Consider the following 23,739-nt stretch of genomic DNA (forward strand, 5'->3'; position numbering starts at 1 on the left):
CTATAAGCTATGTGAGGTCTATCATCCACTAATGTTTTTATTTTGTCATCCATCAACAACAATTTCCAGTTGTTGTTCACCACCTGTTTAACATAGTTATTCCTATTAGTAATCTATTGACAGTCCTTGGCGGACTGCATATTATCCTCTGTTCTATTAATGAATGGAATGCCCGTTCCATTCCTTATCTGTCACCTTCTGTAATTGCTTCAGATATTTCTTTCTTATTATAGCCTCTTGAGATAAAATTAGAAGCTAGTTGTTTTTTCTGTTGTTCAAATGCCTCCCCTTGTGTGGTTAGCCTAGAGGCCCTCAGAATTTGATTTTTCACTATGTTACCATGTATATGCCTAGGATGCATACTATTGCGATGCAGGAGATTATTCCTCCAGCATGGCTTCCTAAATAGTTCAGTATCAATGCCATTAGGTCCTTTTACAAGTTTAACATCAAGGAAGGCTATATCTGATTTAGAAAAGGTGCTTTCAAAAGTTAGAAACTCTGTTGTCCTATTCAAAAAAGTCACAAAATCATCCAACTGTTCAATGGTTCTGCCCCAAACAATAAAAACATTGTCTACAAAATGACTATAATGTTTCAAATTGGCAGAATAATCTAAATTATTAAGGACATAGGTGTTTTCCCAGTGTGCCAACACCAAGTTAGCATAGGTGTTGGCACATGGGGTCCCCATGGCTACTCCCTTGGTTTGTAGGTAGAATCTACCTTCATATGATAAAACATTATTCTCCAACGTTAATTCTAAAAGGGATAGCCATCTGTTAATCTTGTCAGTGGAAATTTCTTTATCAGTTAAAAGAAGCCTGACATAATCCATGCCGTTGATCTATTATGCATGGCTAATGCCTCTAAAAAATGTTTAGTATCCCTTAATACTTATATATTTTTATTTTTAAATCAATTTTAACACACATCTAAGTTTAGGACACGTGTATGTTTTTAATGGTTATATTGAATTGTTTTTGAGTAGTACTTAATAAAATATGTTTTTTTAGTGTTTAAACGTCCTGACTACAGAGTATGGCCAACTAAATCTATGTTTTTTAGGTTGCCCACTTGAGGTATTTCATTTGTTTAATTACACAATTGATTGTTTAATTGATATCAGGGTATGTATTTAAAGTGAACAGCAAGTTCATTATTATTCAGTTGCATCCGAGGAAGTGACCTAAACGAAAACGCAGTGTTGAGATTTTGCGTTTATGAGCTTGGTACTTGGCTGTGTTCTTGGTTGGAATCCTGATATTGTGCTGTGGACTATTAAAATACTGGTAATAAACCTTTCGGTGCCTTATTTCCTCTACAAGTAACTTTGTGTTGTGGATCCCTTAATACTTGCTTCATTCCACCAACAACTGGTTTAAACATTTTATCCAGATAAATGGATAAGGGTTCCGTTAGCCAACAACCAGGAATCAGTTTAGAAGTTCTGGAAGTAAAGGAACGAAAGTGCTAAACTGATTCCTGGTTGTTTTTTTATCAGTTGGAATGGTGGTTTTGGATGTTCTGGTTTTTAACTTGAAAACCTCCTTACTTGGTTTTCATAAGGTTAGAGTATCTCTTTGGACTAGTCCAAATTTTCTTCCATAACTAGAATTGGAACTGCTGTTAACCAGGCTATTAATCTACCAATGTTCTTTCCAAACTTTCCTAATAAAGGGGAATATTCCTTGCACCTGATAGCCGTTGTCTTCAATTAAGATTCTGTCTGCATTGTTCCAATGACATTAGAAAGACATATCAACTTTTCTTTCTTTCTCATAAAACAAATTCATACATGGTGTTTCTAAAGTCACACTGCCCTGTTGGCTGTCTGATTGATTGTATAACCTTTGTTTATAAAGAAAAGGGGTTGCCTTCACCACACAGACTGAGAGCAGCCTCCACTGCTTACTTTGCTAGAGATTTATGCTGTGCTACTTGCTCTACTGTTCACACCATAGTCCTCCACTATAAACTGGAAATTCCTTCTAGTTCCTGTGCATCATCTGGCTCTACCATTCTTTGGAGTATTCTTCCATGAGACCACCTTGGATTATTAGTAGCTGAGGAATCTGTCCCATTCATTTAGTTAGATGGAAAAGGCTACATTGGATACAAATGTCATGTACTTACCATAACACTAGATCTGTGTTGTCTTCTTCCATCTAACTCAACCTTCCCTCTCTCCACCCCCTTACCTAAATTGTCATCTAGTGGCCCATGACTGATTGAGTGGGATTTATCCTTGTTGTATATTCAGTCTTGTGCTGATTTATCATTCTTCTCCTTTTGTGTATGCTATCCTAAATTTATATCCTTTCTGGACAGGATGTTGGGTACACTTGGGCAAATTTGATCTGAGGTATTGTAAGGGCAAGAGGGAATCATGGGTGGGGAGGAGTGTGAGCCCTGGATTCCAGAGACTGAAAAAGGTGCAGAGGTTGGTTCTAATTGGATCCAGTATCCCTTCCACTGAGCCGTAAACAAGAAAATAACACAGATCTAATGTTACTGTAAGTACACGTGTGGTTCAGAACAGAATCTCTCAGCACAGTCACTCACACAGCTATTAAACTATTCCTACAGACTCGTAATAATGTGGTAGCCAGAAACCTTCAGTAGTCCAGTATCCAAATTGTGACTTAATAACAATTAGTATTGTTTTGCTACCTTACATAGTTAAATTATGTACAAGAGTTTCCACTTGTGAGGACAAAATGAGACGTTAACTGCCAGTATTTTGTATTATAAGCCCAGAAGTGTATAGTATTTTTGAGAACTAGTAAGCTTAACTACAGACAGTAAATTATGACCAGACAAAGGAAAAGTTCGTGGACTTTTCATCAGCTAGCCTTACCTGGATGCCTAGATCTTTAGTATTCTGCACATAAATACATTTTCCATGCCAAATTTTGTATCCGTAGTAAAGTATATTTCTTAGAAATAGCTTCTCAGTTCAGTTTCAGACACACACACACACACACACACACACACACACACACACACACACACACACACACACACACTGCATGCAGGACTAGATTCTCTGTATAATTTCTGTATTGATATTCATTCAGATGAATAAATTAATTGGCTTTCATCCCTCTGAATTTGATCTCTCATTAAAACCTGAGTATACACATTTCAGTGTTTTAAATGCACATGATTAGACTAGCTTGTCTAGAATAGGCTATAACTACTGATAACATTTGAGAAGTGGTGGGTTAATTTTTTTTTGCTATGAATGTAACTGCCCAAAGAAGAAGACAATGATTGCCTTTCATGTTTTGCATGCTTAGATTTAAGTGTCATACCAAGACATTAATATAATTAATAAATAAAATATTAGACTGTGGTTCTTCATAAATATGTATATATTTTAATAGTACATTCCTTTCAGTAGGAACCAGCTGTTAATAAAAAATGCTGAATCACACTCTCAGTATGTCATTTGTGACATTCAGCAGTGCTGTAAGATGGAATACTCATTGCAGAAATTCACAAAGTGTGGGAGCAGTCTGTACATGACCCTGTAGCACAGATTAATGTAATGCTGTCCAAATGTTGACACCCAGTCCGAATAGAGCATTTTTATTTCTCTAATTGCCATACATCAACTTTGACATTCTCTTGAAAATATCCATTACAGGAATTTATGAAAGTGTTGTTCAGCCATTACTTGTAACATACTTTATAATTGATTTTCAAAATTCACAACTGGGCAAGGGTGACCTTTCTAAAAAAATATTAGAATACATGTCTTTTTTTTTTTTACCTGAATGACATTTTTATGACATTTGTACAACTGGAGAAGTTCAAAAAATTAAGAAACCCAACAGAAGGACTTTTAACTCTAAATTGGATTGTTCACAAAGCACAGTGGGAAGGAATAGTTTTTATTTGTGCATTTTTTTTTTTGCAGCTTCACCACTTTTCCTTTACAATTTCACAGCTTCTTAAGTTAATTCTTAGTCTGTGGCATTCCCTCATTACTTTGGTATTCATTCTGCCTTTTCTGATGTAATCCTGGGCATAGATGTCCTTACAAACTTTCCTTTACCACGTATGCTTTTCTGCCAGACTGGTCTGCCTTTCCATAAGCAGTACTCTGTTATCCACTGTGATTCTTTCTTTATTTTAGTTCACACTGTCCTGCAGCAGTTTCCCGCAGTTTTATGCTTGTGTTTTTATTATGTGCTGTGTCCAGCTGTTAATCACTGTCATACTTATTCTGTGTTACAGTTGTAACAAGGGAATTGTGCGCACAGAGCAACATTTGTATGTTGGAGTACCCTTTTCAAAAACAAAACTGGGCAGTAAGTAGACAGCTATATCACTAAAATAAAGCAAACATGATGTGGGTCACTGGGAATTTCCACATTCTTTATATGATGTCACAGCATGCAGCCGAGTATTAACATCTGAGAAGCAAGCACATTTACTACAGTCTGTACTCTGGAGTAAGTTAATTTGATTACAACCCAACTTGCACAGTAACACTTCTGTCACACCTCCAGGGGCTATCCTGCATAGTGTAGTTGGTAAACTTGCACATATGTCAGCTGTAGAGTAGTGCACCTCATTCCCAAGCCTGTCTGTCTCAGCCGTGCCTTTGTACAGACCAGCCATACAACATCCATCCAGCCATTTTTAGCACAACTTTCTCTGGTGAGGGGAGTGATGTGGTGGTAGCAAGTTGAGAATGGTAGGCCCAACTTTCCTTTACTTATCAACAGTTTCCATATTATCCTCTGGCATCTCCAAGTATATTTGAGGCAGACTGAGAGATATAATCCTTTCTTCATGTCCTAAGTCTGCTCTTCCTCCCAATGGACCATGCCTATCCAGCTTCTGTGGGAGGTGCCCATAGACCATCCTCACAAAGTGCCCAACCACCTCCACTGACTCCTTTCTATAAGGATAAGCAGTGGCTGTACTCCAAGATCCTCATAGCTGGACAAGCTTCACTCCGTGTCATGGAAAGTGAGGTCAGCCACACTGTTCAAGTACTTCATTTCTACTGCTTGTATCTACAGTTCATTTTTCTGGTTACTTCCCAAAGCTATTGAACACAGGTGAGTATGCAGATACAGTTTGACTGGTATATAATATGGATGTTTATTAAGTTGGTCAATTAAAAAACAAAAAAAAAAAAAAAACAGGCAGCACAGATGTATTTGTGGTTTCCATGAAGGTTATGGTCTAAATTCCTTGAAAAAGCAATTGCACACATGATATGAAACTTCCTGCAACTATGCATTGGCATATTATAGGTATATACTCCCGTAAGATACAACCTATTGAACATTTTGTCCTTTGTCTAATTTCTCTCTTCATTTCTACCTCCCCTGACCCAAAGATATTGAACTCCTCCATCTGAGGTAGCAGCAAGTCTGTCTTCTGGGAAGCATGACCTGTGATTTGGAATTTCTAGTTTTCATCCCATTTGAAACTCTGCATTGAGTCACTCCAGTGCATGCTGGAGATCTCATTTGCTTGAAACTAAGAGGGCAATCTCAAGTACGGGCAGTAAAGATGTAATTTTCATGTTGCCAAACTGCATACTCCCCAGACCTAGGCTGCACCTTGGTATCTATGACATAAGTCATAAATAGGACAGGAGGCAAAACACACTCATGATGGTGCCCTTTCCCCACCTTGACCATACTGACCTTAATGCTGAAAATTAAGACACAAAACTTATACCTCTTAAATGTCCGGAATTGTGCAGAATGTCCAGGTTTGTGCCTGATATATTTGTTTTTTACCTCATAAATTTTGAGGTTTTCTGGCAAATCATTGAGAATTGAAGTCACTAAATAATGATTGCCATTTGAAGTTTAGACTTCTTATCTTTCAGAAAATGCATGTTAATATAAAATTTGTTACTCTCACAACTTTCTTAGTTTATAAGAGAAATATTTAAAATCTGTCCCTGATTTCTAACCTCTGTCTCCCCAATTATTTTTAGCTTTGTCCATATTTTTACAGTAAGATTGAGAGGTATGAGTGGTACCCAGCAAATGTCCTAGGACCCTCTACTGTTGTAGCATTTCCTGCAAAACATTTCAGGGTGTCTGGCCAAATGTCTTCTCCAAGTCTCAGTAGCCTGCATGGACAATACTGATAATACTCCCATGACGCTTCTAGTATCTATGTAAGGACAAAGAGCTGATCCATGGCACAGCAGAACCCATATTGCTTTTCTTGATTCATACCAGAATGGAAATGGGGACCACTCCCAGCAACAAAAGTAAAACAAAACAAAAAAAGGCCTTAATGTACATAAGCATTCTGAGAATGTAAAAACAAGGGTTATTGTTAATATTGGAGTGCATAAAAAGAGATATTAACATTAAAAAGTATGAGTTATCTTCCTCTAAAGTTATTTGATAAAAAGCCATCAGAAACATGGTATGCAATTTTTAAGACCACTGTTCCACACAGGATAAAACAGTTTAGAAGAGGCACCAGAAAACATCTGCACCAGAAGCAGTTTGTAGACTAAGAGATTAATAAGTGCACAAAGAGTGGAGAAAGTTGATAACCTTATGGATATTTCATTTTTAAGTTAGAGGACAGGATGGCAGCTCTTTAAAAACTGATCTAGAATTTAGCCATGAATATTCAAGTGTAATTTTAGACATACAAAGAATAATTGCTTCTTTGAAACACTTATTACTTGTTTACAACATACTGATATTTTAGCTACCTGTAAGTCGCTAGCCTCTCTCCATTACCACTGGAAGTGAAATCTGAATGACCTATGGTAAGAGAAGTGGACTATGCTATGTGACTCTGTAAACCACATAAAGTTCCAGTGCTGTGATTAGATGTGATGAGCGTGTTTTTCTAGGGATGTAGACATTGTATGTGTACATACATTCTTGCATTTCTACAAGAAACAAAATGTTAACTACTTAACTACTGATGGTTTTCTTCCATAACACTTCAATGTGAAGTATGACACACATAATGTACTGCTTTTGTTCAGCCATTGTAGTCATGAATGACTGTACTTTACCATCTGATTCTAGTGACTGTATACTGCTTACTGTATTTTTAAACACTGCAAAATCTAAGGCCAACGATGGCTAATAAAGGCTAGTGTTTGATGTAAATGCTTATTTTGATGTGTGGGTAGTTTCTTGTAGTAGACGACACCACTGTTTGCCCTAAGATGTGTGGGACTTTCATTGTAAAATTGTCTTCATTCTGTCAGTTGTATATGGTATAACAGATTGTTGTGTCTTTCGGCTTTTCCCGGTTAGACGTCGCCACAGCGGAACTCTGGTCTGCTAATGATTTGCAGTAGATTTTTATGTGTAGAGTTGCCGGCCCTGATGCACAACCTTCAATGAAGGTATGCCCATTCATGCACGTCTCCACACAGAAGACGCTCCAGCTGGGAATCGAACAGCACAACGTCTTACTGTGAGGCGACTACACTACCGCAGCACCACCACCGCAGTATGTGGTATAACAGATCATTGTTGATAATGGCTTGGTTAGCTGTTACCTAGGGAAACTTGACAGTAGCAGTTCACCAAGCATAAGCAAATAAATCCTCTCCATATATTCTCTAGGGTTTTGGAATTACTTTAAAACATTTAGGTTATTAACATCATTAATCTTACTTGCTTTATATTTGGTATCAAATGGAAAGGAATCTGATATGTGCAGAAGGATTACAATGTGTTAAAAAAAATCCAGTGAAACACATTGTACTTTCTATAAAGAAATTCAGGAAAAAAAATCACGTTTTAGCAAAAAAAAAAATGCAGTGTTTTGTTACGTTTAATATTGCACTTTTTATGTAGTATCCTCTTTGTAATAGTGCCTTTCTGTGTCACACTTCGATGTGTGTTTCTCCTGTTCTCTTGTGTGTATAGCTGTGAAAGCTGACAGGATTTTACGACATCATTCCTTGAGGCAACAAGTAAAATTATAGAAATGTAAAGAATAATGTCTTTAGTATCACAAGAGTAGAGTTTTACTTCTGAAGTGAATATACTGCACTATATGCAGATCTGATTTGTGCTGTCATTGTCATGATGTGTTAACTGCAGTGTAATCAATGACATTCTGACCAAAGAGGCCTGTGATGACTGTGTGCATAGAATGTAATAGTACACCATGCCGGATGTTACACTCAGTGAACTAGTCACCAGCCATGACAACCAATTCAGAAGATAAGTGCTGCACGACCTGTGGGTCAGTCACCTGTGTGCACAACATGACCCCTACTACCTTCCTATAAAAACTGCCTTACACACTTTACTTTTCACTCAGCCATGAACACTAAAAAGTTTGGCCCCTATTCTTAATGGGAAGACCACATATGTTGAGGTAAAAAAGTATGTGGGGAAGACCAAGCACGAATAAAATTCTAGCAAACAGCAGAAAAGGTTAAATCTACACTATGTGTGTTGCCATTAATGAGCAGTCACATATAACCTCTTCCAGAGGCAATCACGTGTGAATATTACTGGAAAAACGATATCCCATTAATACCATTTTTAGCTGTTTGCATCTGACCCTTTATAACTTAACAATTTTCATTTTGTTACTACAATTTTCATTTTGTCACTACAACTCAGTTTGCATTCAACATATGCATCCTTTTATGTCATGTAAATTGTAAAATATACTATTTTAACAATTATGTATAAATCCATCCACAACTTCTTTTTCCTATTTTTTCATATGAAGACGGGGTATCACATCAGCGACAGTCATCTACAGCTAGTGTTAATGCAAAAAGCTGTAATGTACTAATGCCTTTTTATGCCTTTGTCACTTCTCATATTTTCACACTCCTTCACTGTAGCTGAAATCATACTCAGAATATACATTGTTACATGAAGCAAATGCTGTTACATGCATGATTCTGCATACTTACTTGCTAGACACGGAAAGAAAAGCGATTTAAAATTAAAATATCGATATCTTAACAAGGTATTATAAGACTTGTAGGTTTATAGGTGTGTACTAGGCTGGGGCCTTTTAAGCCTAACCGTGCATCTGAAATCTCTGGCAAATTCTGGTTCCCTTGGTAATGTAAAGCAGGGGTTTTGGATATGAAATATTTACATGCAGGGGTCTGGGAGATGAACCATTTACAGGCTGCCCGTGTCTTTTAGAAACATAGGTGCCAAATCAAGGATGAATTTCCAGTTCCCCATCCAGTTGTCCAATTTACACTTGAATTGGGTTAAGGAGGAACTCTGTTTCACATGGATGGGTAACCTTTTCCTTAGAAGGGTTAGTCTTTGGGATACATACCTGTATTTCCAGTAGGTACTATTTATATTACAGTCAATGTTAAGTCTTTAGAATGGATAACTCTGGTGCTGTTTGTTTTGCAGATGTACAGGAGGACCAACAGAGTGGGTTCTGAAGATGTCGTGAATGCTAGGCATAGATATGCTTTCAACAGCCTCAAGGAAACAGAATACAGCGATAGGACTTTGAGTTTGCCTGCGTAGGACATGTTATTTACTCCCCTATAATCTTTTAGTGAGGAATCTCTGTGAATGTTCAAATTCCCTGTTGTGCTTGGTTAGGTACATTCCAAAGGGGACATTGTACTCAGTGATGGGTATACGTGCTGAATACACAGTGGTACCATGACTTCCTTGTATCTAGATGTCATACCTTTATTTATAAGTTGCATAACATAGAATGCTTTCCTCACTACCATAAATATGTGATGGTCAAAGGCTAGTCTGCTGTTATATGCCAGGGATGGGTGCCATTATGAAATATTCTCCCTCTGCATTTTGATCCCTTGAGCTTCATTACTGGGATTAATCCTAAAAAGCTGATGTAAAATCCCATCATAGAGTTGTTCTCTTCTAATCTCTTAAATTTTTGTATATTTAAGTGTGCCATGTTCTGTAGAATATTAAATCACTAAAAACAGTCCTAAGGTAGCTGTATTCGCCATGTTATCAAGTCAGTTATTAATTTATTCACTCCAGTGGAGCTCAGGAAGTTTGCACTGTAATGTCCAGTGGGCGGAGCCTAAGCCTTTTGGCAGAATCAAATTGTGTCCTTGCATTTCAAACAAATGCTTGTATCTCTGAAACCATGGGGGTTATGAAAGAGGTATGAATGGCAAACTCTTCAGCACAAACTATTTTTGTAGTGGTAGTATTCTTTAGGTTCTAGGTCTTAAACCATATTTTATAAGTCACAGTAAAAGGGACTATATTGAATGTTCGAACATTCAAAATTTCGAGTCTTATATGGTCGACACCATATGATCCGATTTTTGAATGTTCGAACATTGTAACGGAGATCTTCGTACAGTGCAGAATGGGAGTTCCCTTTTCTGCACTGTAGTGCGATCTCTGAGTTGGTATATTTAAAGAGTGGGGGGTGTGGAGGGCGCAGGGTGGCTCCCCCCTCCTTAAAACCTTCAGGTATGCGTTTTGTGTAGTTTTTTTATTAGATATTCAAACTTTTGAAAGTTCGATCATATGGTGTTGACCATATGAGAGTCGAACTTACAAACGTTTGATTATCTAATATAGACCCACAGTAAACACAGTAACTATTACATTTATATTTTGTAAACAACTTACAATATCTCAACAACCACTCACTCAGGTTACACAAATGTCAGCAGCATTTTATTAATCTATCTGAGAGCTTTCATATGCGGCTAAGGAGTTCTGTCTGTTTTACTTGGTTGTTAAGATATTTAGAAACATGTGAAAATGGTATCTATATAAATATCATAAAACCAACAGTTATCTATTTTGCTGCACTAGACATAGGTCAAATATTAATGCAGTTGAGTTTGCTGTTGTGTAAGCTTTAAGATGAAAACTTTTAAAACCTTGTACATGGCATGGTTTTGGAATTATTGATGAAAATATGAACAAGGAATATTTAATGCCTGGAGGCATCAGTAGGAGTTAACTGCAGGCGCACCTGGAAGCGTCACTCAGATGTAATGAGTTGAAAGAAAATTAAATCATTGTCATCGAACCTTTTTCCCATTTTATACGTGGGGTTGGGGTGTTGCTTCAACTGTTGCTATCTCTTGATTCAGTGCCATTCTCCTACCTCGTTCATTGTCATCGAACCACCTTTTTCCCATTTTACATGTGGGGTTGGGGTGCTGCTTCAACTGTTGCTATCTCTTGATTCAGTGCCACTCTCCTACCTCGTTCAGCAGTCATGCCTCAATATCACAGGTCTTCTCTCACAGATTCTCTCTCTTTGTTGGATGCCCTAGCTTCCTCTTGTGTTCTTCCTGTCTGTACAGAATTTTTCTTTACCAGATTATCTTCTGCTTTCCTGCACATGTGCCAGAACCACTGTAATCTGTTCTGTTTGCCCTTGTCTGCAAATGAAGCTACTTGGGCTTCTGCTCTGATGTCTTCATGTCTTCGTCTGTCTCAGTGTGCATCCTGCTGCCCATCTTTGGTACTTCTCCTCCATCACCACTAAATTCCTCAACTACTCTGCCTACATTTTTGTACTGTACAAGTGGTATTGGTCAGACCACTGTTTTTTACATTTAACTTTTCAGCTTCTTTGGCATTCTTCTGCACTACAGTACCCATAACACTTTGTGCCAGCTGGCTGCAGTCTCTCTTATTCTAGCTTTGACCTCCTCATACAGATTTTCTCAACTACTCCTCCTGGGCACTTGAAGCTGTTTACTTGTTCCACTATTTTCCCTTTTATCTTAATTTTCAGCTTCTTCTGATTTCCTCCATCTGCTGCCATTACGACTGTCTCATCTGTAGACTAGTCTGTTTCATCCAGTGTCCTCTGTTTTGCATTCCATTCCCCAATCCTTTTGAAGTTCTTGTTCAGGGTGTGCCTCTGCCTGTAATGCCACATTGTCTACATACAGCACCTTTATTGATCTGTCCTTTCTGACCTGTTGCATAATCAGTATGAACAACAGTGGGCTCTGAGCTGAACTCACCCACTCCCACTAGGAATCCCTGTGAATTGGATTAGGGAGGAACTCTGCTTCACAGTGATGGGGAGCCTGTTCCAAAGATGGGGTAGCCTCTGGGATACATACCTGTCTCTCCACCAGGTCCTGTTTATATTACAGTCAAGGTTCAAGTCTTTTGAACTTGTGTAATTAGGTCCTTTTCATTAGACTGTCTGATGTTGCTGGGACTTCAAACCATCGTAGGACTGCCCAAATCAGCTTCTTGGGAAATTGGTGTGTGCCTTCTCCAAGTCTGGAAATGCATTGGACTCTTTCCTCATCTCTATTTTCTTCTGAACTGTCTGACTCACTACAGGCATCTGGTTGGTTGTGCTGCATTCTGATCTGAATTTGAATGACTCATTTCCCATCTTACTTTGTACTACCTTGTGTATTCGTTTAGCAATCACTCTGTCCAGAACTTGCACGCAGAGTGACAGGAGTCTGATGCCTCTATACTGCCCACTGTTGTCAATGTCCCCTTTATTTTTGTACACTGTGTGGCACATGTATGTTTTTTTTCTGGTCATCTGGGGTATTCATTTCTCTCCATACTGTTATGAGTACCATCAGAAGTCATTTCTCGCCCAACTCATCCAAGATCTTGATATCTGCCTTGACCTCATTTGAACCAACCTGTTGCTTTCTCTGACTTCATTTTCCTTAATGTTGTTGTTACTTCTTCTAGGGTGGGCTATTCTTCTACTTCTATTATAGGCTGTCTGGGCAGTACAGCTTCGGTGGAGTTTTCTTTATTCGGAAGCTGCTGGAAGTACTCCTTCCATCTTCAATTGATGACCTGTGGTCTGGTGAGCAGGTTGTTTCTAGCATCCCTTATGAAGGGTGTCTGATGAATATCTTTATCTTTCTGTCTTTGCCTTGCAACCGTTTCTTTGTGCCATCTACTGAGTTCCTTTACAGAAGCTGGCAGAGTGCTTCTGATGCCTTGTTCTTTGCTATTGCAACTGCTCTCTTAGACAACCGGTATTCTTTCTTAGCTTGGTCCATCTTTTGTATCTCCTACTTTTTTCTGCACTCCTTCTTTCTTTTGATGACTTCCTGGACTTATGCATTCGACCACCAGGTTTCCTTATGTACTTTATTTCACTACCTGGCTCAGCTCCGTATCTGCGCTGTAGTCCATTTACTTGCTGATTTTGGGTGCTGCTATTCTTCAATTCCAGCTATTTCCTCTTTTTTTTTTCCAGAGGTGTTACAGCCATGTGTGCAAATAATAATAATAATAATAATGATAAAACAAAACTAGATGTGACTGACAATGAAACCCCTGACAGTGTAATGTAGCAACTTATGTTTTGCAGCATTATAGAGGGATCCTTTCTGATAATACAATTTAGTAAATCTACTGGCAGATGAAAATTTCAGGTCATATCAGAATAATATTGTCTCAGTTGTGTCCCTTTGGCTTATCCACTGCTCCCAGAGTTTTCACTAGACAAAGAAATATTAAAATTTACCCCTACTTGGACGACTACCTGATTCAGGCAGATAGTCAAGAAAAGCTGTTACAGCACCTGACACTTGTAAAGGACCTTCTAACCTCATTGGGGTACACTATCCATGAAAAGAAATCCAAATTAGTCCCCAGTCAAAAAATTGTATTCCTGGGAGCAAGCTTGGACACAACATCCCAGATGGCATTCCTTACTCCAGAAAAACAAGCCTATCTGACAGGCTACTTCTCTCAAATGGCCACCAGAACCCAGTTATCCAAAAGGAAAATCCTGCAAACTCTAGGTTTCATGGCCTCCTACATTCTACTAATTCCATATGCCCCACTGCCTATGAGGAAACTTCAGTGGTACTTAAAAAGTCTTTGGTGCCAACATTCTCAGGACCTGGAAACAATCTTACCTATGATACCTTGTCTAAGGAAAGAGTTACTTTGGTGGGCAGCAGTATGCAACCACAACAGGGGACTTCCCTTTACACAACCCCATGCCACCCAGACCCTAACCACAGATGTATCAGACTATGCCTGGGGAGCACATCTAGATTGCAGGTGCATTCAGGACGACTAGAGCCCAAATCAAATTCATCTGCACATCAAACAGAAAGAGATGCTAGCTGTTGAGCATGCTCTGACAGCTTTCAAATCCCTACTCTATACATGGCCTCTTCTAATCAAAGCCGACAACACCACAGTGATGTGGTACATCAACAAGCAGGGGAGAACCCACTCTTACCCACTCTGCAGGCTAGCCATGACCCTTTGAAACATGGCCTCAGCCATGCATATTCACCTGCAAGCCCAATTCCTGCCAGGCAACCAAAACTCTCTGGCAGACAACTTAAGCAGAAATCTCCTAGACCCATATGAGTGGCAATTAAACCACAACACCTTCAGCCTTGTGACCCAGAAATGGGGTACCCCGAAGGTGGACATGTTTGCCTCCCCCTACAACCACCAGCTCGGCAAATTCTGCACCAGGGAACCTCACAGCAAGGCCTGGAAAGTGGATGCCCCGTCCTTCCACTGGAAAAACATGTCAGTCTATGCATCCCCCCCTTCCTCTTCTTACCAGAGTACTACTCCAAATAAGGGAGGAGAGACCAAGGGCAGTCCTGATTGCCCCTGACTGGCCATGCCAGCACTGGTACTCACTACTGTGCAGTCTGTCTCCGTTGCCTCCATGGCACCTCCCTCAGATTCCTATTCTTCTGACTCAGCAGGAGGGAGAGTTCTTGCATCCACAGTTACACACCCTAAACTTGGAAGCCTGGCTATTTCCTTGACTTCTCCTCCAATGCTCAGCCTAAGCATGCAGGTCCTGGATGTTACACATGAAGCCAGATGACCCAGTACTAGAAAATCCTATGCTGACAAGTGGAAAAGGTATTTTCCTGGATCCAGACTAAAGGAGCTGACCCAGCACAACCATCCTTACCTCTCATCCTGGATTACCTAGCAGACCTACTCCACAGGGGCCTATCCTTTTCTTCCATTAAAATCCATGCCTCTGCCATCTCTGCACATTACAACACTGAGCCACCTCTCTTCTCACATCCTCTCATCAAGCAGTTCCTGCGAGGGGCTAACAACTTAAGGCCACCAACAAGAGCCCCTACCCATGCTTGGGACCTTAACTTTGTGTTGGAAAAGCTAACGCTCCCCCCTTTGAGCCTGCAGCTTCAGCAGAGTTAAAATTCCTCTCTTGGAAAACAGCTTTGCTTTTGGCCATCACTTCATCTAGAAGAGTGTCTGAGCTACAAGCACTTATGGCTGTGGAACCCTTCATCATTTTCCATACTGACAGAGTCTCCCTGAGGACTAACCCTACTTTCATGTCTAAAGTGGTGTCCAGTGTGGCTCTGAACCAATTTGTTCATGTGCCCACTTTTTTTCACTAAACCTCAAAGTAAGGGGAAAGGATCCTGCACTCTTTAGATGTGCACAAACAGCTCAGATTCTACCTGGATAGGACTAAGCCCTTTAGGAAATCTGACCAGTTACTAGTCAACTTTGCTCCATGGGCAGAGGGCAAGGCCATATCAAAACAAACCATCTCCAAATGGATAGCACACTGTAACCATTTCTGTTACAAACACCATGGAAAACCACCCCCACAGGGGGTCAGAACACATTCCATTAGAGCGACTTCAACCTCTACAGCCTTTCTAGAGGAGTCCCTAACAGGGACATCCTGGAAGCTGCAACATGGAGTTCTGTTCATACCTTCACCAAGCATTACCACCTGCCTATCTTTTCCAAATCCATGGCAGGCTTTGCAATCGCAATCCTGCAAGGCATACTAGCCAGCCCCAACTCTTCTTGACTGCCTCCACCCATATTTCAGCTTTGGGAATCAGCCCAAGTGTGATGACTGCAACAGTGAAACATGAAGAACATAGTACAGTTGTGTACACGTACCATAAATGTAGATGTTCAAGTGTATTCACTGTTGCAGTCCTGGTTTCCCACTCCCAGCCCCCTTGTCCCTCTCTCTATCTCTCTCTTCCTCACTCCTTACAGGGCTATTGGTATTTCCCTTCTACTGCTGGTGTTACTCCACCATAACTTAGCTCCCTATTTGGAGGCTGCTGACATTTGGGGCAAGAAAAAATGATGTAATGGCATCGGCTGCCTGTTTTTATACCACTGATGACCTGACGTCAGTCCTGAAGCGACAGCAACTGACAAAAATACTAAGCCTCTGGTATTCGAGCTGACTGAGGGCTACCCCTGGCAGGATAACCCAAGTGTGATGACTGTAACAATGAATACACTTGAACATCTACATTTGTGGTAAGTGTACATAACTGTACTTTTTCCGCATTACAGCTACTGTGAATAATCTGTCATTGTAAGGCACTGGATTCAAAGTGAAATGCTAAGAGGACCTGAGAAGCAAGAGTCTATAGCTCTGCTCTGTGGTTGTGCAGTGTAGCGGCTGTGTGGGTGTGTTTTGATGTGGGGTCCATTGTCATGAGTGCATATTTTCTGTAAGCTTTTAGGATCAAACTTTACTTATATGTATGTTTATAATTATTCTGTTAGGTTGTTACTGGTATTTACTGGGGCAATGGAGCAGTCATTGCTCCTCATCCAGTGGTGCCAGTGGTAACAAATCATGAAACCACACTGCTAGTGACCTATTATATTTGGGTCACTGTGCTGGCCAGTTTAAATTGGTAGTACAGCATGCTGTCACATTCCCTGTGCAACTTTTTTCCATGCACTGTGGTTTCTTTAAATCTCTCCAAAATATACTGATTGACTAGTTTTACTAAAACTGTCCATTGTTGCGTTATATTTACCTTTTCGCTTAGGTAATGGCTGAAAAGGACTCCAGACTGGCCAGTTGACTTACTCAGTTAACATGCTGAGATAAAGATCAGCAATATAGTATTTAAACTATTGCATAACTGGGATGTTGGACAACTTTAACATATCCTACAGTATGGCAAACAGGTAGAATTTCAAGCCATCGAAAATGGAACACACAGAGTTAAGCCCATGACCTACTGGCATTTTAAAAAGTATGAAAAGCGCCAGTAGCTTGTTGTATGACATGAAACTTCAGTGGGGTCTGGGTTTTTGTATTTTCTCCACTGTAGTACTATCTCAGAATTGATATATAAGTAGCAGGGGGTGTGGGAGGTTGCGGTGGGGGGGGGGGGGCACTTGCCCTTGCATAGAACATGTTTAAATTGTTTTTTTGTTTTTTTTATGTTTTCAGTTTGTGTTTCAACCTTTTATGGTCTTTCTTTTGGGATTCAAAATTGCGTTTGTTCGATATAATGCATTAAAAACTGGAGGTGTGCACAACAAATGCATGGAGTCGCAAGATAACTGTAGTCCACAGAAGATGTTAATGAAAGGCACGAGACAACTTAAAACAAAGCAAAAAAAAAAGTCTCATGCCTTTAATTAACACTTGCTGCAGACTACAGTTATTGGGGATTTGTGTGGTTTCTTGTGCACACTTCCGTTTTTTCATTTGTAATTGGATTGCGTTGCGCGGCTGTCTTCTGTTCTTCATAATGAATGTATTCCTAGTGGATAATACTGCGTGTATATTATGAAGTGCAGCATAATACGTTTAAAAAGTGAAAGGAGTTATGTTAATCAGACATACACCACACATTGCCTAGTGAAGGAGAAACAGATTATAGCACAGTACAGTACAGTATACTTAGTTGATTAATGAGGATAGAACCTTGCTAATGCTTAGTAAGGCAAAGTGAAATTTTTGTACTTATTTTTATTTCTTAACTGGGGTAGTCCAGCCAGTTGCCCATTTTCAGTAAAGTCCTTGGGAGAAAAGCTTCAACATACATTTTTGTAATATAAAGAGAATGATAATTAAATTACGAAAGAAAAAAAGAAATCCGAGACCTAAACAAATAGTCCATGTGGATAAAACTAAAACAAAATGCACAGAACACTTATTCGCACATATGGAAGTCTGGCTTATTTACATCACCAGTGAATATAATTACCCTGTTTGCGTAAAAAAAATATATAAGATATTACTGTCAACAGTTAGGTGCAACAACTCTGTATATACATGATGTTTTGTAATTAGCTCATTGTGTAGAAAATCAAAATTTGTTTGCAAAATGTATGAGATAGTGTAGTCAGTGTTTAGAAGCTCAAGGGTTTGAAAAGTGTACGATTTGTGTTTGTTAGCACATGCAGCTTTATTAATGTATAATTAGTGTTATGTTAAGAGCAAATTAAAAATATTGAAGAAATATTTTAAGAAGTGAGATTGAACACAAGGGTAAACAGAAACAAGAATGAGGATGGAAGTTGTAGTACTAGGTCTGAAGTTTTATAGCAATAACCCACGCCTGGGTGTGGGTAATGTTGGATTTTACCACGGTTGGTGTGGTTTGGTCATGAGGGCGAAGCCTGAGTGGCCAAATAAAGCCAACCGTGGGTAAATCCAGCATTACCACACCCAGAAGTGGGTTATTGCTATTATACAATGACATTATTTAAGAAAAAAAATAATTACTTTTCTTAAATAATGCCTCCTTGCTGCCCTTCCACAGCTGTCTGGTATTCTGCGGCAGTTCTGATGTATTGCGTATGCCCACGCAGTACATCAGAGCGGTGGGCAAAAGCAATGGAGAAGGCAAGATCTCCGTTGCTTTTTACAAACCGTTTCACTATGTTAAATGGGTTTAACATAGCGAGACAGCTTTAAAAAAAGCAACGGAGAATCTCCGTTGCTTTTTTTAAAGCTGTCTCGCTTTAACATAAACTCGTTTAACATAGCGAGACAGTGTAAAGCAATGTAAAGAGTTATAGTAATGGAAAAAGTCCGGGCGACCGGACCTTTTTCCATTACTATAACTCAGATTTACAATGTGCACGCTGCCAATCAGCGTGCACGTTTTTGAATATTAATGAGTCGTTGTATAATAGTATTTAAATACTTGATTATTAAATAAAGTAAATATTGCTTAAAGGCTGTTGATGTGAAAGTTTATTTTTGTCATTTGGTTGTTATATGTACATGGCAACAATGTGTGAAGACAGTGATAGGGCTAACTAGTAACCTACATCAAAGGTTGATGATGGGTATACCTGAAGGTGTTTGTAGAAATGTTTTATGATTTTGTTTGGCTGTCAGGTCTGGAGTACAGTTACATAATTTAGATACATTTTCTGAGTGAATGGGCCACTGTGGTGATTATTTGATTATTTTAGGTAACTAGTTGCTTTTGGTTTTAAGATCTTGGCTATCTGTGTAGCATGCTCTTTATTTTGTATCAGGTTTGAAATTATTGGACATTTACTAGGTTTACTGGGTTTATTTGGTATGTGTGACATGTGCAATCTTGGGATTATTTATTTATTTTTTTTAATTCGGTAACCTAAAACCTGTTCCATTCCAAAGCTGATGTATGCATCACTGAAGTGAAACACACAGCATCAGTTACTGAATCTTGTATGCTTCAGTGCATGTGCTGATTCTTAGCTAAAGTGACAAAGATTGTGTCTCCACATTCTACTGCATTATTTTCCCATCTCCACTAGTAGTCACTACAGTAGTGGGTTTGTGCATGTCCCTCCCCTTGAGGTGGGCAAACTCCTATGTAATTGCTCACTCCCATCCTCCTTACCAGCTGCTGCAACACCCAGGTCAGTACTTGATCTGTAGTTGGCTGGGTCATAGTCAGGGTTTTAGTTCTGTATGCCATTCTGGTCAAACCGGTGCTAAAATGAATGCCATGTACATAGCTTAGTTTTGCATGGTCCTGTTCAGGCTCGCTCTCTCTCTCTCTTTATTCTTTTCTTTAATAAAAATGACATGATAGTTGTAGCAAAGTGAAGAAAACAGAGGATGTTCTTTAATTATAAAACTCTGGCTCTTCCTGTCTCAGATATATTTATTAAAATGTGGAAGGTTCAGATGAAATTAACCTGTGGGAGATCAGCCATTGTAGCTACAATGTGCTTCACTCTCCTTCTGTTTGCCAGGCGTAGGAATTCTACACCATCATGAACTGCATTCCTTGGAATTTGCATCCATACTAGTAGTGAGTTTATCTCTCTGTAATGGAATAAGACAACAAAAATGTCGAACTACTATGGTTAAGCTTGGGAATCCACTTACACTTTTCCATATGATGTGCTTGATTTTATAATGGCTAAGCATACACTTTATAAGTTCTCTTAAGTAGTATGTTGTTTTTAATTTATCAGTGATGTGCTAGTTGTTTATAGATCACAGCATAAGTGAGAATACTGCAGAGATATTGAATCATTAAAGACAGGCTGGTTTTGGGTCAGTTGAGCTGACTGGGTGTAAACGACCTTCCACCAAGGAGGTAAGGCACCTGTACTTTCCACTGCAGTCTGCAGTTCAGAAACATAGCTGGCTCATCTGGCACGTTGTGGAGTGTACACAACTTTAACTTGAGAACTTGAGTAGAGAAAAAAGGCCTTCACTTTGAAGACAAAAAAAAATGGTGTCTTCTACTTGAAACTATTTCAAGCTGCTTGCTACAAATGCATCTTATTTAGACTACTATATACTGAATGCTTCAGTCATTACTGAAATGCAGTACTGGTATTTAACAAATTTAGGTACTGCACTCCTGTACCACCAGCACTTGCTGATTGTGACCCTTGACAGCTTTAGTCTTCACCTTGAAAACAAAAGGAAAAAAAAAAGCTCTTCTAGTCTGAGACAATAGTAAGCAGCTTGCTACAGTTAAACTACGACACATTGTCCCTTTTTGTAGAAAATCTCAGATTAATTTTGCCTTGTATTTTCCCATGTCCTTCAAAGAGTGTTTGATTTTCTGGTCAATTACTGTGGATTACTCTTCAGAAAGTGCTTATTAACGCAAAAAACTGTTATTCTATTAACTTTTTTAAGCAAATTAGAGTAATACTGAAAAATTGTCTTTTTTGGACATTTGTTTCTCTGTTTTTTTTTGCCTTTGTCCAGAGTTGTTGAGCAAAGAACTGCACAGGTATGTTGCAAATGCAGTATAGATATTGAATTCTGGTCGCATATCCCTGAACTGTCCAAAAGTTCACAGAATGGCCAGATTTTTGCCTCATATTTTGGTTTGTTCCTAAGTTTGTAATTTTCTGGCAAATCATTGAAGATGGATGGGGCAGGGCTGGATGATGAGAGGACTGTCTTTAGCCCCCCCAAACACATCCTAAATTGGGACCCACAGCTGCTAAGGCTGACATTGATTATGGAAGATTATATAACTGGGTGGTAGTATTGTAAGGGGAACAAGGAGGTGAGAACTAAGTCATGTGCATCATCCTGTTAGTCAGCTATGTATGTCATTTAGTTGGAATAGCTCATTCTGACTTTTTTAGCAGTGACTTAGTATGTTGGATACTATTCTTAACATTGGCACACAGTTTTATACAGAATACCCTTAGTGTCCTATAATGCTTATTGCTGAGGGTTTTATAATCCTATTGCACAACATCTGGATGTATAACTATGATTCACAAAATGTCTTGTGATTCATAAAAGTGTTCTGCAGTTTGATGACAACTCATTCTTGGAACACGTAACACACAAAAACTATGGAAAAGTGTTTTTACAAGTAAGAATCACAGGATAGACTCCCAAGTTATAGCTAGGACGTATTTTAGCTGATCGAGTAGAACTTTCAGAATGTGCATTTGCACCATGCATGAATTATAAGCCTGTTGCTATATTAGAATACAGCATCTTTGCTTGAAGAAGTTGATATGCAAGTTAAAAAAGTTAAAATGCTAGGTCTGCAACCTCACAGGCATACACAATCATGTCCTGATTACAATCTGTGCACTAATTAAATACTATATTACCAAAAACTGGCTAGATAAATCTAACATCATGTGGGAAAATGTCAAGGTTATGGCGATAAAATTCACATCCTTGCATAAATTGGCAAATAAAAATCCAAACAAAATGACAGACTCCAAAAATACTGGAGCCATCTTCTAGACACTATATTCAAAGATTAAAACTGGAGATAATTTCACATATGATATACTACACACTACTTGGATCTTCCTTCCTGATACTTCCTTTTTCCACACAAACTGAATCCTGTACTTATAGACGAACAATACTTTAGATGACGACCAAATCTTAAAACTCAATCCTAGTCATTCTTTCCACATTTACTAACTTCATATGTTTATCCTTACTTGTTCTTCTCTCTCACTTTATTTCTCACTTCACTTATTGATGTAAAAATAATTGTGGCATCTGTGTGTAAATATATTTTTCTTATAGGTTCATAGGTTGGTACTAGGCTATCGGCCCTAGGGCATATACAAGCCTAGCCATAACAATTCCCTGGCTATTTCTTCCCACACTATTTTTTTCCCTGAACCCCTGTCTAGCAGGGCGACTGACGTGATCCCCAGGATAAATTTCCTTTCACCCATCCAATCATCAAGGTTCCTTTTGAAGAGGGTCAAAGAGGTGCTCTGCTTGATTCTTGATTTCTTAATTAAACATTACACAGTTTATAACACCTAGTGTACTAAGTCATGTATAGAAAATGTATTTCTTCTAGTATTGGTACATTGAGAGTTAGGTAGTATTGAGCGTTATAAACTCCACAAAATTAGTACACAGCAAATTCGTATCCTTTGGAATAGTTGTTTGTAGTTAGGATAGTCTAAATGTATTATTGTTTATTGCAAGTACTTCTGTTATATCTTTTTCTCAATATATATATGTACATCATTGCTGTTTTTGTTACATGTTTTTATATGCAAATCAATAAACATTATATCGAAAAAAAAATGCTATATCTCCTTTTGGTTCATTCTATAATATGGTCAAACCTCTGGTAAGCAGTACAGTGCACAACATACAACCAAAAAAAAAAAATGTTTCCTATGTTATTCCTGTTTTGTGCCTGTTTCTTGGCATGTACTGTATGTGTCTTAATTTTTTTTTGTTCTTGTCACATAATGTACATACATAGACAGATGAGAATTGTTAACTTGCTGAGTCGTGCATTAACCTACCTTTAAAAATTATGCAAGATGTATTCATATTCTTTCACATTTTTCTTTCCTTTTTTTTGCCTCCCAGGAGCGAATAGTTGTTGAAAATGATGATTGGCTGGTTGTTGTTCCTTACTGGGCAGTATGGCCATTTCAGACACTGCTGCTTCCCCGAAGCCACAGACTGAGGTTACAAGACCTGTCAGAGAAGGAGAGAGACAGTAAGATTATTTCCATCTTTTTTTTTTTTTTTTTGTCAAGCTATCATTCCGCATAAGGAACGTAACAATATAAAACATTAAAATAATACAGCCTATTTAATCAGAAAATTAACTACTTTTGTCATAAAATAAAGCTGTAGATCTCTATAATGGCCTATTATTGATATGACTTTTGTGTCACTTGATCTAAAGAAAGAATACTTAAACGTGAGTCATATAAACACAACTGATCTACATATGCTAAATTTAAACCCAGTGTAACTCGAAAAAAGTTTTGGGGGGTCAAGCCCCCCAACACCACTACATGGAGGGCTTTGCCCAACACCTCTTAACTTATAACTCCACAGTTGCACTACAGTGAAAGAAAAGGAAGAGCACTGAAGTGCACCACGAGCTTACATAATCCAACACACTGTGATAAAACAAACTGCAGTATTAGTTATAAATGTAAGAAAACTAATACCAGTGATCCAAAAATCATGAACTTGCCTTATAAAAGTTATAACTGATTAAATTATTTTGTTAGATCACTTGGGATTAGATAAAGTGGTGGTTAGACTACTTCAGTGGGATCCGACTTTAGAAGT

At 38.7% G+C, this 23,739-nt stretch overlaps 1 protein-coding gene across 1 annotated transcript in view; it reads left to right on the forward strand.

Annotated features, from left to right (window-relative positions):
• The window catches only part of GALT (galactose-1-phosphate uridylyltransferase), a 1,193,614-nt gene that overhangs the window by 713,547 nt on the left and 456,328 nt on the right, over window positions 1-23,739 (forward strand). Inside the window, exon 8 of the mRNA XM_044087230.1 lies at window positions 23,020-23,152. Within this exon, the coding sequence (XP_043943165.1) occupies window positions 23,020-23,152 (133 nt within the window). The remainder of the gene's footprint in view (window positions 1-23,019; window positions 23,153-23,739) is intronic.

The sequence above is a fragment of the Protopterus annectens genome, chromosome 1.part1, assembly GCF_019279795.1.
Source record: "Protopterus annectens isolate FY-2018-M chromosome 1.part1, PAN1.0, whole genome shotgun sequence".
In the NCBI taxonomy this organism is placed as follows: Eukaryota; Metazoa; Chordata; order Ceratodontiformes; family Protopteridae; genus Protopterus; species Protopterus annectens.